The sequence below is a fragment of the Boleophthalmus pectinirostris genome, unplaced genomic scaffold (assembly GCF_026225935.1).
Source record: "Boleophthalmus pectinirostris isolate CB_2022bp ecotype Guang Dong unplaced genomic scaffold, ASM2622593v1 HiC_scaffold_23, whole genome shotgun sequence".
Lineage (NCBI taxonomy): Eukaryota > Metazoa > Chordata > Actinopteri > Gobiiformes > Gobiidae > Boleophthalmus > Boleophthalmus pectinirostris.
In genome coordinates, this window is record NW_026571207.1 from 12,450,114 (window position 1) to 12,467,762 (window position 17,649).

General features: G+C 36.5%; 1 protein-coding gene across 1 annotated transcript in view; it reads left to right on the forward strand.

The window, feature by feature from the left end:
• The window catches only part of prom1a (prominin 1a), a 121,147-nt gene that overhangs the window by 88,196 nt on the left and 15,302 nt on the right, over positions 1-17,649 (forward strand). Inside the window, exons 10-20 of the mRNA XM_055159627.1 lie at positions 780-1,009; positions 3,015-3,089; positions 3,162-3,225; positions 3,298-3,457; positions 4,646-4,798; positions 4,875-4,998; positions 5,135-5,238; positions 5,921-6,005; positions 10,836-10,982; positions 15,507-15,578; positions 16,668-16,760. Coding sequence (XP_055015602.1) covers positions 780-1,009; positions 3,015-3,089; positions 3,162-3,225; positions 3,298-3,457; positions 4,646-4,798; positions 4,875-4,998; positions 5,135-5,238; positions 5,921-6,005; positions 10,836-10,982; positions 15,507-15,578; positions 16,668-16,760 — 1,307 coding nt within the window. The remainder of the gene's footprint in view (positions 1-779; positions 1,010-3,014; positions 3,090-3,161; positions 3,226-3,297; positions 3,458-4,645; positions 4,799-4,874; positions 4,999-5,134; positions 5,239-5,920; positions 6,006-10,835; positions 10,983-15,506; positions 15,579-16,667; positions 16,761-17,649) is intronic.

Here is a 17,649-nt window from a genome sequence, read left to right on the forward strand (position 1 = left end):
TTTCGACTAAATGGCAAGTGTGATAATCTAATTTTCATTCCATGTTTATGAATTAGCTCATGTATTATTCTAAACTACATGATATAATCCATTCTATATTAGCCACATAATGCAGTCATGCTCGGTTCAGGCCCCTCTCTCTCTAGTGTGCCCCCTGGCTGTGTCTTTGTGAAATGTGTTAAAATTCAGAGCAATAATGTTGAATATGGAATAGTCTAAATCTTCCTGCATATGTATATCCTCATTAAAAAGGACCATCAGCCCCTATATTCACTGTTTTTGGCCAAAAGCTTACCGTAATGACTGGAAAATGTTTTATATTAGATGACTTAATGCAGTTTTTTCTCCCTTAGGAGTTAGTTGTTTATGTGAGAGAATTGTCTACATTAGCAACAAGATACAATGAAAAAAAGAGGGGCAGCAAGAACTATTCAAATTAGTTGCGATTTATTCATAATTTCATTTACAGGTGACTAACTTATCCACAGAATCTTTATATGACCTATCCTCACTCTCCAAAACATGCCATCTGCTGAGAGAAGAGATAGGAGTAGAAATTAAATCTATGATAATTCATAAATCCCTTTTGTTTTTACTCAAATAAACAAAACTCTTCCTTGTCTGTAAACACACTTTAAACAGAAGTCATCAGGTGGCATCATTATAGTTTCACAAGGTTAAAAATAAAACTTATACAGAAGAGTTGTGTTAAAATAAAAATAATATATCTGTATTAATGTTTTCTAATGATAATTGCCCTCCCCTGTTTTCCTCCGTAGCCATGCGGGAGACTAAAGAGGCTCTGGAGAATGTGAGCGGCTCTCTGGTCATATTAAAAGACGGCACAGGTAAACTAAATTTTAACCTGAGCCTGGTACGCACCAGTATAAACCGCACCCTCAACGACCCGGGCTGTTACGATGAGGGGTCTGATGCCACCACCGCCCAACTGTGCCGCAACATACGCCAGTCTCTGTCCCAACTGCAGATCAGCGCCAACTTCACACGGGTAAGTTTGGATTAGGGTACAGGGAAAATGTAAAGATGGGTAGTAGTCTGTTTTAGTTTTTCTGCTACGTGTCTACTGGGGTTTGGAGCTCCACAGTTGAAATATTTCCCACTTCGAAACGCTCCCATTCTGAAAGTAAATTTACCATTCATTTTTCCCATAAACTTTTAAAGAAATTTGCATATAAAGAGCTCAAAGGCATCCTAGAGGCTAAACAGCTACTTATCTGGTAAGTAATATCCATAATCTGGTTGTTTTAAGTCCAAAAAGCACATTTAAAACAAATGATTGGGCAAAAAGTTTTTTTTTTTTTTCTTTTTTTAACTTTTATTGCCACAAATCAATTCACATCAACAGTGTTATGAGACTGGGCCTTCACACAATTTATATATTTATTTTTTTCCCAATTTTTTTGGCAAAAATTTATAAAAAAATAAAAATAATAATAATAATAATAAAAAATAAGGCATGTTAGGGCATACATGTCTTATTAGAAAAAGTCATAACTGGACTCCACTTCTTATCAAAAGTTGGCACCTTGAGCTGTAGTTGAGCCGTTAACAGTTCCATTGTATAAACTTTTCTGATTTTTGATATCCACTGATCAATGGTCGGTGTTTCAGGTTTCAGCCAGTAGATAATGATCATTTTCCTTGCAGTCATCAGAAGAAGATGCAGCAGAAAACACTGATTATGAGAGAGACCATCAGGAAATGTATCAAGCAAAAATATCTTTGGGTCCATCAACAGGTCCACAGCCAATATATTTTGTAGAACATCTTTAACATCAATCCAGAAACATTTTATATTGGGGCAGTCCCAAAATATGTGAGTCTGGTCGCCCACAAGTCCACAATTCCTCCAACATGGGCGAAATGTTTTAATAACTTTGTGGTTTATAAAGTACTGATGCAACCAACACAATACTGATTCGGATTTTGGCAACAATAATCATGATAATATTCAACTTGCATTTTTACAAACGTGTTCAGTAGTTACAAAACACATCAGGATCATTTTTTACTTCATGCTGTTGATGTAATAAATTATACTTTGTCTTTGCCTTAACATTGGTTGATATCAGCAGATACTTAAAGCCTGACAAAGTACTGACATCGATATTGGAACAGAAAAAGCGTGTCTATATTTCAGAGACAGATTTTAAATGATTAGTCCTGAGCAAGCTTTCAAACTTTCAGTATCTTTTCTTGGAAAAATTAATGGGAAATTTACTTCCAAAACTGTGGAGTGGGCAGTCACTGTTAAGCTCCATTACGCATTATGCTTTTTTTTTTTACATAACACTAAATTCACTAACAAGGAACACGGCAACAACGACATAGTGCGAAGAAGTACAAGGCGGGACAGAGATGGCTGGGTTGAGGATCTAGGTGGGGGCTCCGTCTCAATCTTCAGTTGGCCCAGCAGGAACGGGACCCCCCAATAGGCGTCTTATGGCTGAAGGACGAACACGATAGGTGGTGCGAAGTTGGGGGCATATTAGCCGAGACAAACTGGGATGATGGCAAAGGCTGCCACAAATAGGCTTCTCTGATATTAGAGGTGTGGTCAAAGTGAGTTGTGGTTTGCTGGTAAGGAGAAGAGGGCGGTTGAGGTGTGGTCCAGCTCCTGAATCTCAGTTAATCATATTAAATCTACGTATTCCAGTTATTGTTCCCACTGTGAGTAATTCTGTAAATGGGACTGGAGCTGGTTGTCTCACAGTTTGGTTGTCACGTTGTTTCTACAGCCACACCAGGGGGCCACAATATGACATTGCATCTATTCAATTGCAGGAGTTTTGTGGGTAAAAAAAATACCTGAAATAACACTATGAGCAGGGTCGCCTCTACACAGACCTGGCCTGTAACTTGGCTTAGTGGGGTCACCTGCTTGTCTCCATGGAATTTTGATGCCATATTGTAGAACTTTCTAGGCAAAGAGACATGGAGACAAGAGGGTCTGCCAGAAAAGTTTATTTATATTTTGTGTTTTTCTAATCTAGTTACCCAATGTCAGACCTCAACTGGAAAAGGTGAAAGAAGTATTAAAAACAAACCTCAGTGAAATAGTCCACAGGGTAAGTCCAAATAGAAAGGATTAATAAATTATGTGGTAAATTTGAAATAACTCTCAATATTTGCTTTTCCAGGGGTACTCATCTTTAAACGACACGCCCCATATGGTGATAGAGCAGACCAGAAGTGTGGTAGAAAGTAAGTTGAGGATATTTTGTTGCATTTTTTTATAGTTCTTAACAATGGGATAATAAATGTTTTGTGTTTTAGGTGTACGGAGTTTGGTGGACGACATTGGCAAAAACATCACAAAGTTTTCCAAAGTGTTCCCGGTACAGAGCAGCCTGTCCAACTTCACCATCTTCATAAGCCACGCCCACGCCAAAATCGAGGACTACTACCCGGAAATCGATCAGATGGACTTTTACAGGTACAGCGGGTTCAAATCCTGGGTTTTTGGTTACTCTTCCCATTTTAAGTAAGTCTGGCAGAGGTGGGACCAAGTCTTTGTTTTGCAAGTCTCAAGGAAGTCTCAAGTCCGAGTCAAGTCCCAAGTCAAATACAGGCAAGTCCAAGTCAAGTCTCGAGTCACTGGCCCATAATTCCAAGTCCAAGTCATCTGCTTTGAGCTTCAAGTATTTTCAAGTCTTTAAACCAAAATACCAAATATAGCTTAGATTTTTGCAATTTATATGAATTTTAAACTAAATTGTACTTTAAAAAAGCCATGGTATATTTATATATGAGTATTTATCGAGTATACAAGAGTTCTAGAAATTGATTTAGTTATTTTTTCTTTTTAAATGTCTTGACAAGATCTTAGTGTGAATCATTATGGTCAGAATAGAAAGAATTCAAATTTAAAAGTGCTTCTCAAGTCTTCTCAAGTCACAGGCCTCAAGTCTGAGTCAAGTCCCAAGTCACTGACCTTCAAGTCCAAGGCGAGTCCCAAGTCTTAGTCAATTTTATCAAGTCAAGTCTCAAGTCCTAAATATAGTGACTCAAGTCTGATTCAAGTCCAAGTCATGGTATTGACAAAGCATTATGCAGTCAACAGTTAATGAACATTTACATTTTATGCAACACTCCAGATAAGTTTTTTAATGTATTGTTTGAAAAAGTATTAAAGTAACTATCCTTCTTGAATACAATTTATGCACCAGTCCAGCTTTTTCAGTTCTGATACTGCTATTGATACTGTACATTTAAATATCTGCTCATTCCTGATATTAATCGATACTTAATTATACTTATTACACAAGAGATCCAATTGTGTTGTCTAACTATTATTTATCCCGCAAACAACTTCATAGGAGTAAAAGTTAAAATATTATAAAAAGTTAAAATATAGATTGTATATTTGACATCAGTAAGGGTTCGATTGCAAAAACGGATATCACCATTTTGAAGTTTTTAACAATTGTCATCTACAGATATATTACCACTGAAAATAATGTGGATGTTGAGTGGATTTTATTGAGGAGAGATGTGATAGTAATCTAGCTACATTTGGATTTTGAAAGTATTGCTGTATGAGTAACTGCAAGACATTTTCAACATAACACAGAATAGTTTTTTTTTTTTTTTTTTTGCAAATAAACTCTTTTTTATGTTTCAGATGGGCTGCGTGCATTGGCCTGTGCTGTATGATAGTTCTGGTGCTGGCCTTTAACTACCTGGGCCTGCTGTGTGGAACTCTGGGATACGACAAACATGCGTCTCCCACAACAAGAGGCTGCATCTCCAACACAGGAGGAACTATGCTCATGGCGTCAGTAACTCTGCATTTTAAAACATGGCTGCTTGATTTAATACTAAACCTAAAAATATGTATGATTGTTTCACAGTGGAGTCGGCTTCAGCTTCCTGTTCTCATGGGTGCTCATGGGAGTGGTCACCGTCATCTTTGTGACTGGAGGGAACATGGAGAAACTGGTGTGTGAAGCCTTCCACACCAAAGAGCTCTTTAAGGTAGACCAAGCATAACAATAAGAGTGCCTAGATCTGAACTGGCATCAGTAGTGTTACAATATCTTCATCAGATTTTGTTTATTTCTAATTTCATTTGCAGTTTAGATCTTTTAAATATGACTTCACTGTGTTTTAGGTGGTGGACACTCCATATCTTATCAACCCCGAGTGGAAAAACTTCCTCCCTGGATACATCTACAGAGACCCTGAGCTGGATCTGACTGTGGAGAGCTTTTACAGGCAAGAAACAAATCAGGACAAATCCATATAAGTAATATTGTTGCATTGTAATTAGGGCTGGGTGTCATTAAGAAGTTGCGTATACGATACATACCTCAATACAGTGCTTTTTTGGTTCGATACGATTTATTTCAAATAAAAATTAATGGCTAAATCATGGCTGTGATACTAAAAGTCTTTGTTAAACCACTTCTTGTGCAAAGTTAATATGAAACACACTCATTTTAATCATCAAAATGGTGAATGTCGAGAATCCTTCTTCTAAATGAGCAACAAAACCGTAGTGCTGTAACAAAATTATTGGGTGAAATATACCAAAAAATATAGCAGCCCACGATATCCTTACTGTATCATCACATTAAAGGACATGATATATCAATATTTAGATATTTTTGCACTTCCCTAATTGTAATCAAGTTTCACGATAGTGTTAATATCAGTTGCTTTTAAAGTACTACTTGCACAATAATCCATTTGTGTCTAACTACACTTTCCATTTCTTTGTGATTACATTATTATTTAACGCAGTCCTCCAAACTGTGCATTGTAAAGAGTTATGTCAGAGGTAGTAAGCATGCCAAAACACAATGTATATGGATAAAGTGCACTCCCAGTATCTGTCACTGGGTGGCAGCAGATGACTATCCTCCTCACAGATTTCCCCTTTGTGTTGGCATTTCAGCACCTGTAAAGAGAACAAAGGGATCTACTCGGCTCTGCGCTTGGATAAACTTTTCAACATCACCTCCTTCCTCAACACTTCAGATGTGAGTGATCAGGACACACACATTTACACTGTGTTTATGGACCAGTCCAAATACCACACTACTACAGAGAACCGGGCTTTGCTGGGTTGAATTTTTCTCGTTATACGGTCCTGTAGATTAGTGACCGGCCATTGTAGGCTTATAAGACACTGTAAACAATCTTCACAGATGGTGCGGACAAAAATATTCACTTTGATCAAATATAGTGAAATACTAATAGTACGGTATACAAAAGGAATAATGCTTTTTAATCCGTCAAACACATGACTGCCTGTTTTTACATTATATAATTGAAGATTTTCTATATTCTACCAAATTAGACATTATAGTTTTAGCTTTATTTGTACCACAGTGGGGAAATTCTTGTGTTGCAACATTCAAGAACAGCAAGAGAATAGAAATGGGAACTCAAAAGATAAATTTAAAAAATCCGTAAAATAAAGTTATAATAAATTAGTTCACAGCTAATATGAATATGAATTATAATATAGATTAGGGTGGTACAATTTTTTTTTTTTTTTAGATTCTCTAGATTATATCCCTGCATTTGATTCCATATCTGGACAAAATATTTGGTTCAAAATTAATTAGTATTTAGAGGTTGCTCAACTGCAAACACAAACTGAAACACAAACTTTGTTCAGCTACAGTTGAAATCTTGAATAAGCGTCACCCCTTTTCAGCAACATCATTCACAACTTTCCTGGAATGCACCATTTTAGCAGCCAAGGGTTCTAATTGAGGTTATCTGAAACTTTATTTTTTACCATGCTTTGTTGGACCACCCTAATAAAGATATTCAATTCAGTTTAATTCAATTCAACTTTATTTATATAACACATTTAAAACAACTTCAGCTGACCAAAGTGCTTCACATACAAGTCAACAAAATAGAAGAAACAGTTACATATACATATGTACAAAAAACATATGAAAACTACAATACAAACACCAAGATAACCTGACTAGCTTGTACTAAATGCCAGGGAGAAGAGGTGAGTTTTCAGTCTCGTCTTAAACTGCGTTACAGACTGAGAGGATCTGACAGGAAGAGGAAGGCTGTTCCACAGTCTGGGCGCTGCCACAGAAAAGGCTCTGTCACTTTTTGTCTTGAGCCTAGTTTTGGGCACGACCAACAGGAGCTGGTCAGCTGATCTCAGGGCTCTGGGCGGAGTATAGGGCTGCAGTAACTCCAGTAATATAAAATATTAATAATAATAACTCAATCTATGTAAACCTATAAACATAGCCTAAAACTTGTATGTATGTATTATTTTGTGAGAAGAAGTTATAGAGCTTTACAACAGAAACAAAGTCAGTCAAATATGATTTCTCCTTAGCCCCACTATAGTGCGCCAAAGGCAGTTTTCATGCATCATTGTCAGCTCATGTGACACGATACAGCACCCTTTTCAAGCTCCAAGATAAGTAGCCTAAACCTATTTATAAATGTGAAACTCTTACCTGTTAGTATTAGGACTAAATTCATATATTCATGTATTAGTAGTCTTCTAAACTCGACCCCATAACCTCTATTATGTAATGCTGATCGTATTTTTTGCATTGATCTCACCGTCTCCTATTCATCAATGTAATCAATTCATTCTAAGTTCCTGACCGGTTGCCAGATTAGCAGATTTACCAGAAACTCTAGTTCTTCTGGTGCCAGTTGGCCACTCTGCATCTTGGCTTTCATTTGCTAACAGCTGATTAATCCTGGGCTACATCTGCCGGGTACTACAGTCATTTGTCTTATTTGAGATGTTTGAAAAAGTGCAAAGTGCTCTGAGAATTAGATTGTACTTACCTCCTCTGAATAAGTTACAGGAAAATGACTGATGGCGTGCTCCTTCACTATATTACAGCTCTGGCTTTATGGCTGTTGAGGTGCTTAAGACGCCGGCTCACAGTAAAACAGAATACATAAAATTAGACATGTTTGCAGGAATTTATTTGGGAGAACAGTGAAGTATTTACAGGAAAACTGTCAATGATGTGAATTAGAGCGTCACTTACTGAAAAGGTAATGCTAGCATTACATAGTAGCTAAATACTTTGGTAACTAGTAGCTTGAAGTTCTTGGGTGACGTGTTAAAATGACCTCTTATCTATTTGGTTGTGAACACCCAGTTCACAACCAAATAGATAAGAGGTCATTTTCGATAAGAGGTCATTTGTCATACATTTGAATCTGGCATTTTTAAGTGGATTTGGCAAAAATTGTGATGCTAAAGCAGGTTTCAAATATTGTCTCATTTAAAAAATATGTATTAGTATAAGTTAAAAAAAATCATTATCATGTTTATTTTGGTCAATATTGAAATCACGATTATTCAAATGATAATTTTTTTTTTTTTTGTTATTGATAATTTATGCAAAACTTTCAAACTGAAAATAAATACAGGCTACAAATATACACCTTAGAGCAGTTTTGCGATGAAAACATAAAATTAATAAAACATAAAATTAATAAAATATACTTTGAACATAAAATAAAGCACAGAAAAACATGAATGTATCCAAAATTAGCCATACGTCCAGCTGTTCTACAAAATAAATATACTTATTTTTATAAAAAATACCCCAAAATAAACTTTGTTAAGCTTAAATTGTTTCAACTTGATTATATGAGTTTGGAGATCGTTGACACATGAAATTGAAATCGCAATTAAAATTTGATTGCACAGTCTTTCATCATGCGTGTTTTTATGGCACAGAAATACCTTGAAAAACTTACTGTGAGTGGACTCGCTTTACCACCTATAAATTGATCTGGCCTTGGCTCGTCTCCATGGAGATAAATTAACCAGGCTGGCGCCACCTAGTGCCTCCGCTCAATTTCATTTCTCTCCAGTGACTAGGTCAGGAATCAGAATACACTAAACAGTTTGCAAGAACCCCGGAAGTTGTAGACTGCGCACCGGCCAATCAGCGAAGAGCTGTGAAGCCATGACGTGAAACACATGTGCCATTCTGTGTCCCTTTTGTGGTACAGCACAACAGTAAACAAAGCGGTTGAGATGGATGTAGATGAAGCCATACATTCTGTGTTGGCAATGATTCCCAAGATCAAGGATTTAAAGCCGGAACAAAGAGAATGTTTGGTGACTTCTATCAAGGGGAAAAACGTTATTGCCCTTCTTCATATGAGATTTGGCACATGACATACATCACAACCAAATAGCAGCAATTGGTTAAATAAAAAAAGTACCCACCTACTGTCGAGCGAACAAATCTTAAAGCTACAAGGTCAGATTCCATGAAGTGAAACCGGCTGATGAATCAGGCTAGAGATAAATAGGTTTAATGGCATACTGTGAAACAATCCAGTCAAAGCAATAATCTCTCTATGGATACATGCAGTTGGCAGACTCTCTACCCAAAAGTTTACATTGCACATCTCACCTATTTTCTGATCTGTTATAATGTTGTTTCCTCATCACAAACATTACTGTGTTTTGTTTCATTCTCACATGTTTAACACACAAATCCTGCATATTTCAACTGAGTTCTTCTCTCAAACAGAAAACACTCTGTTCCACCTTTTGATGTCATGTTGTGATACATGAGGTGCTCCACTGTGTTTTTAAACATCATATACTTTTGCTAGAATCATTTAGATGATACCACCCTTGGAATTGCCAATCCCTACTGAACTAAAGGTAACCCTATGGTAAAGGTAGCTGCTAACCTGAAGACTATCACTAAATGACATCACAAGGTGGGACAGAGCCCTTTGAGCTCTGGAGATGTAGACAGACTAATAAACCCGGATTACTCAAACGTGTGTTTTATAGCCCAATTAATTTATTTCTCGATCATGTAAATGTTTATTCTTCTTGAAAATAATTCGGGTGGTTCAGCGCACGCTCGTTGGGTCGCCCTTCTGAAGCGATCCTCCAGTCCTCGCTTCGGATTTTTTGGATTTGTGAGGGAGATGCAGGAGTGGGCTGAGGCAGAGCAGCCATTGACTCAGTTTGTCTTCTTCCTCCCTTCTGTGACACTCTTCATGTGTGAATGAAACAAACCACAACTCTGGGTGTGTTTTTGATGAAGTTACAGCATTATAACTTGGCTAAAAGCTCACAAGAATCCATTTTGTGTAATATAGGACCTTTTAATGTAAATGCAAGTAATTTATCTCAAATGCCTATGACAGAGAACTGAAAATTGCTAACGTGAAAGTGTGCGCAAAATGGCTATTGGAATAGTTTTTTATAGCTGTAAAATGAGACCTATTATGCAAAATCGACTTTTTAGAGCTTTTAACCAAGTTGTTTTAGATCAATATTGTGATTTAAAATGTCCAAAATGTAACATAATGATCCATGGGTGTTATAGATCATAACTACATCACAGACAAAAGCACAGTTTGTTTTCTTTAATGAACCCAGTTGTCACAAATAGATAGAAAAACTGAACATATTAAATAGTACAAAAAAGACTGACCGATCTTAAGCCAACCAATCTGAATTCTTAGCCACACGAATACACATGGTCACTTTAAAGCTTATTCCAACTCCTCCAGTTTTGGCCGCCGTGGAAACATTTTGTACTTGTTAAACCCAAAACTTTTGAATCCACAAATGTCCCGCTACGACCTCTGAGCAGCAAACAACTCCCCTGCCAAAGTTTTTCCTGTGTTCTTGTTTCTTGTGGCGCAAAAATCATCCCATGTTTTTCTTTTTGCTGTCAGAATTACACATTTACAAGACATGCTCTGAGAAAACTTTGTTCTAGTTTGGATCAAATTTTATTAGCCGAGTAACCATTTTCAGAACACAAAACTTTATTTACACAGAAATATTTAACATTTTTGTGTGTTTTCAGTTTACTAAGGATGTGGTGGAGGAGCTGGACACAGTGAAGATTGACCTGAGGACCATTATGCTCTTGGAAGCAGAAGGAAAAAGGAATCTTCTGGATTTTTCCGAGGCGGGGCTGTCTGAAATCAACCATGCAGACTACCTTGAGGAGGTGACAACAGATAAAAGTTGTATCCATAGTTTATTTATTTATTTATTATTATTTTGTAAAACTTTATAAATGGACATAGTTAGAACAGTGGAAAGTGAACATAGTGATTTGGCTCCATTGACTTCTGCTGAGCTCCGCCCCCGGCCAAACCATCGCTGGAAGAGGCGAGTACCTTCAACAACCTCGCTCCTGATTGGCTCTTTGGTTGCTATGATACACGCACTCAGATTTCCAAATTAGCTGCTATAAAGCTCTGGTTTTTCAGTGAGCCTAATGTTAAACCAAGGGAGATTTTAAGACACTAAAAACTAAACTTAGCGCTGATTCAAATGTTTTATGACACTGTAGAGTGACCAGTAGTGACCCAGCATTTTATTGCAGTGTTTCCCAAACTTTTTTTCTGGGGACCTAAAGTCACAAACCTTCATGACCCAAGTCAGTAGTTATTATTTGTAAATCACAAAATAAAGGTGGATTTGACCATTACTGAACATTAATGAGGATATTTTATTGTTGACTGAGTGATCGTGTCTTTCTGAACAATTAGTATTTAAACAATAAAAAACAGTAATTGAACCAGCAATAAAAGGATCAATAAGTCGCCTATTTGGTCATTAAATGTAACCTGTTTCTTTTTCTTTTCAACATTCAATTGAACCAGCAATATTGGAACAAAATAGTCAATCAAATAATTACATAAAGATTAGAAATTATACAAAACTTGTCTTAACATTTCAATGTACATGCAGATCGTGGCAAGGCAATGCAAAAAAAAATCTCTTGCGACTCACCTGAGGGTCACGACCCAGTCTTTGGAAACAATGGTTTATTGGGTTCTCCCATTACTTTTTAAACCTGTTTTGGCTAGTATATTTCTATGAGAGTTTTGCATTACTAACACAAATATGGTGGATTTCCACTGTAGCGAGTGTTTTAGAAATATAGTTTAGTGATTTTTAATTCAATTCTAACTTGAAAATGAGAACATGTTTATCAAAGATGCAATCATCGTTTAAAATTGATTCTGCTTTAAAAAGGCCATGTAAACATTTACTTCCTAATGAAAATGTTTATTCAGAATCAAACTTAATTCCGAAGTAAGTGGGTGGTTTATACCGATTTTAAAGCCGAATTAATTTATTCCTCGATCATGTAAATGTTTATTCTTCTTAAAAATAATTCCGGTCATTCAGCGCATGCTCATTGGGTTGCCTTTCTGAAGCCATCTGGCCAGTCCTTTTTTGGATTTGTGAGCAGGACACGGGGGTGGGCTGAGTTAGAGCAGCCATTGACTCGGTTTGTCTTCTTCGACACTTTTCCCTTCTTCTGCTCAGCTGACAGACATAAAGCGTGATGATAGAACTCTCGAGCCGCTGCTTAATTATCTTCGGAAAAAGTATCAAGGTTTGACAGAAATATTAGTATGTCCTGAAAATCATTGTGATCAAGAAAGTTGCCACAATACCACTTATTCCAAATTAGCTGCTATAAAGCTCGGGATTTTCAGTGAGCCTAAAGTTAAACAAATGGAGATTTTAAGGCACTAAAAACTAAACTTAGTGTTGATTCAAATGTTTTATGACACTATAGAGTTTACCAATAGTGACCCAGCAGTTTACTGAGGTGTTCCATTGTGCTTTTTAAACCTTTTTGGACAGTATTTTTCTGAGAGTTTTTCACTACTAACTCAAACATGGTGGATTTCTATTGTAGCGATTGTTTCCGAAATAAAGTACAGTGAATTTTAATTCAATTCTAGCTTGAAAATAACAACATGTTTATCAAAAGATGTAATCACTGTTTTAAATTATGCAGTTGTTTATTACATTGGACATTGCCCATTCAATTATATCATAGTTACTGGGTAGGACAATGTGTTTTTACAGAATTTAATGTTTCAGGTCATTTGTTATGTAAGACATTAATCTCACCTTCTTTCTCTTGATTATGAGAGGTCACAATCTACTGAAAGAAATTATTTTTTTAGCTATTAAGATGCAATGCCATATGGTAAAGGTGCACAGTGAAACTTTTCTGGAGAGGGTCCGTCACCATGGAGATGTTAGGCCCGACCAATATATCAGTTGGCCGATATTATGGGCCGAAATAGGCACTTGGAGACAAATCGGCTATTGGCCTAAATCTTGCCGATATGGACCGATAGTCCACATGGCCATGTAATACCTCATTATAAAGCTTAAACTCTATATTATGTCCATCAATTTACAGACAGATAAATGTCCTATTATGGGGCATGTTACTGGACACGCATTGATATGTAAATGAGCTGAGAACAGAGGTGTGAATGATCGGCATTTACGCATATGACTATATAAAGGCTGATAGTAATAATTTACTTACTTTGTTTACTGGCTAGAATGTCATGCAAAAATGCCGTTAGGTAGACCTACTGTCTTTAAATATGACTGTAAAGAGGCACCGTAACAATAAATATAGCCTAAACAAAATCAATTTAAAATCCAGTAGAGCCAAACCTAAGTTTTATAATCATGAGAAGATTTACAATAAATTTTTACATCACTAAATATATCGGCTTTTATATCCGCTATCGGCAGCTCCAAAGCCCGTTTTTAGAATTTTATATCATATCGGCCTTCAAAAACATCCATATCGGTCGAGCCCTAGTTTAAATTGTCCACAGTATAGTATTAAACAAATCTGTCTGCACCTGCATTTATTCAGGTGTTATTTATTGCTCAAATATATACATAAAAAATCCATTCTTGCTGTGAGTGGAGTCGCCTCTGCACAAATCTAACCTGTAATTTGGCTTGCAAGTCTCCACGGAGATTCTCAAGTTTATGGACATACTGTGGAGCAATACAGAGTTGTTACACAGTGCACTTTTAATTAAACTTAAGAAATAAAGGTAAAGTTTCAGACATGGTTGGACTCCTGCCTGACTGTCACTGGCTTAACACTCTCCGGGCAACTGTGCATTACCTGATAAGAACCGTGGCATTGTACAGACACTATGTTTCTATACGGAGCCCGAAAAGAGATTAGATCAAACCGCTGGTGCCAAGGTAAAGACTGTGGAGGGACATATGGCACGCTGAGTCTCCTTCACGCTGGACTGGTTTAGGATTAAGGCTCTAGAGTACAACATGTCCTTTTGGATGTCTTAAACTGACAGAAATACTACATTTTTACTACATTGCAAAATCATTTACATTTACGTATTTATTTTCAGTGTGTACGATTGTGTAAAGCCCTATTCGTATGGGATTAGTATTACCTGTGGATCTTTAGTGATTTGTAATAATTGCGGAGGATGCCTGAGATCTTAATCCTGTGTGAATGCACCATGTCTGCAATTTGTGAATTAAACACTCCACCGCAAATTACCTACTATATTTTGCCAAACACAGACGTCCAGTGATAATACTAGTCCTGTACAAATCTGCATCTCAGTGTTTGTTGTTGCAGTTGCGGCTTTTTCTCGTTCAATCTCAGTCAATATCAGTAAAATAGAGTAAATTACGGACTTCACTTATCCCGTGTGAATGCGCTGCAAGTAACACAGAGGTGAGGTGGTAATTTGCAAATTACCAGACGTCCCCAGGTTGTACTTATCCTGTGTGAATAGGGCTTAAGTTAGACTACCCATTTCATCAAAACCTTTCCCAGTTTTAATTAATTTTACTTTATTTTACTTTAGGTCTAATTTTACTTAACTAAAAATTTGAAAAAAACTAACAAAACAAAAACAAGAACAAAAAGCTATCAAATGCACTTTAATTTAATCAAAATTGTTGTGGTTATGATCTTCAAACATGAAATTGACCTATATTTTTTTCAGAATTATATGTGGCCTGGGCTGTTTGTGTTATAAGTTACCATCTTAAAGGTCATGCACCTGATTTTTCCATGTGTATTTGAAAGTAAAAAAAGCCTGCTGCAAGCTATGTGCATCTAACTGGAAAACATTTTGGTATCCGATAATCAGAATGTGCATATTAGGATGCTAGTTGTTGTTAGTTTTCACTGCCATGGCACGGTCTCTTGATAGTTGTGAAAAGCGCCTATAAACTCAGAACAATGAATAAATGTGATGCTCAGAATGCATGCCTTTTTTGTACAGTTCAGGTATAGTGCCTTTAAATTGCTAAACGTAAAAGTATGGCACCAAACAAGATCGTGATTCTTTTCTTTATAATTTGGAACAAAATTCTTGGCATGTCTGAAAGAAGAATACTGTATACTGAGTGAGTGATGCCTCACCCTTGTTCCTTCTTTCTTAACGTATAATTACATATAGTTATGTATATTATGTATTATGTTTGACTAAATATTATAATTATACTTTTTATCCTTTGTTAAAAGTGCCTTGAATCAGAGTATGAGACCAGACTATTACAATAAATTCATAGTTTAATGACCCCACAGATGAGAACTTTTGACTAACCTTACACAGAATTGTAAACATATATTTCTGTTACTTGGGGATAAAGAAAATATAAGCATTGTTATTGTGTGCTATAAATTCTATTTCATCAACAGGTCAACAAAGGAGTCACTGTAGTGGATGTACTATCATATGCAAGAGAGTTGGAGGCCCAAACAGACCTGATGGTAAGAACATCTTATATCTATTTTTCAAAAAGTTTTAACCAAAGTAAACTGTTTAGTAATGAAAACCTCATTTTACCCTGAAGCAGCATGAAACAACAGTTTGACCCACTGTAGTGATGATGCTGAGTGAGCGTACTCAGGGGAGTGTACAAGTGATTATCAAGTCAATTTTCATAATATTTAGTGGCTTTAGATTAGTATTGCAATTTACCATGACCAAATGTAAAATAATTGTCTGGAGCTATGGCATGTTCTCAGGATATTACAGGATTCCCACAGTCATGGAAATTTAAAATGTAATTTTCCAGGCCTGGAAAAGTCATGGAATTTTTTGTATCTCTTTCACACAACTACTGCGTTCTATTAAGTTATCATTAGGCTATTATGATTATTTCAGAACGTATGCATCTTTTGTTTAAAACGACAATAAATGCACTGACAGTATTTTGAATGTTAAAAACTACAATACCAAGTCATAAGGTGAGTGGAAAAGGTTAACATTTTATATTTAGCCCTAAAGGTATACTCAATAGGGTCCTGTAAAGTCATGGAAAATTCACTTTAGGTTATGAAAAAGTAGGAAAAGTTTGGAAATTTTGTCAGTGAAAAAGAGTGGGAATCCTGATATTAACATTTACAAAATTTTCAAAAATGTGCAATTCTTGAAAAGCTTGATACAGAAAACTGTGATACTCCCTTCAGACAGATATAAGCAAGTGACTTACCAGTAAACAGTAATGAGTGACAAAATGTATTCACCCCAAAACTTTTCGCTGACAGAATTACTGCCCTTTATATCACAATGATGGTAAAACACCCATTTTTATACAATGTAATAGTTGCTTCTTTTATATTACCACGTGGACATGTTCTGATATAGTAGATCAAATATTCCTAAAACTATTTTTGAAAGACCAACATTTCTTTTGAGTATCGAGTTTTGACACATTAAATCTGACACACACTGAAAATCACTGTGAACCAGAAATTACCACAATACCACTTACTCCCAGTGGATTCTACCAGCCCGATTTGTGAGACTTTAAATTTCTTATTGGATTGTTTCTTTTGGTACTTGTGATATTACAGCCTCGTAGCCCTCTTCAGAGCTCTCTGAAGGGCCATATCGGAACACTGCGTCAAATCCACACTCAGCAGATCGTCCCTATGGAGCAGACCATGGTAAGATTTCTTCTCAAGCACAGTTTTTGCACCAAAACATTGTCATTTTCCTATTACTATGTCAACCGCCAGAGATATGCTAAGATGGATGCGCTCACAGACACATTTTGGCAGAGGCTGTGTGGGAATAGGATACTGGCACTTGGTCCTATATTGTCTAATGATTTATGGGAGCCAGAGTTAATCGTCCAGAGAGCATCAAGTAAATAAGTAATGAAACTAACAAGGCACTCGTAATTAAAGTGATCTATTGTTATCTATTATTGAAGTAGACATTTTAAAATAATAATTATCAAAAAGTAAAATATATTGTCATGTTGTCTTTTTCTACTTTCAACTTCAAGAAATATGTTAGAGCGAGGGTAAGAGCTGTGTCCCTGTTGTGAATGTTTATCCCACAGAACTAGTATAACGAACAGATGACTTTGATATGGTAGTTAAAGGTGAAATGAGTAACTTTTCTTTCTGCTTGTCACCATGGAGATGTTGCTGCTTTGCCTGGAATGCACCACAATATGGCATTAAAATGATCTGTTTATTTATTTGTGTGTGTTTTTATTGCGGAAAATTGGAATACCTTGAAAGTGTTGAAAAATAGCTGTGAGTGGGGTCGCCTCTCCACAGATCGGACCTGTAACTCAGAGTCCTGCACGGGTCTATTTTTGGATACCCATTCCGCCCAGCCTATTAATCCGACAGCCCAATAGTCCAGGACTAAACCAGGATTGAACCAGGACTGAACCTACGCTCTGTCATTAGGGGATTATAAATATATACAGGTCGCAACTGCTGAGCCGATCACCAGGACTACACCAGAACTGGACCAGGACTAAACCAGGACTGGACCAGGACTAAACCAGGTCTAAACCAGGACTTAACCAAGTCTAAA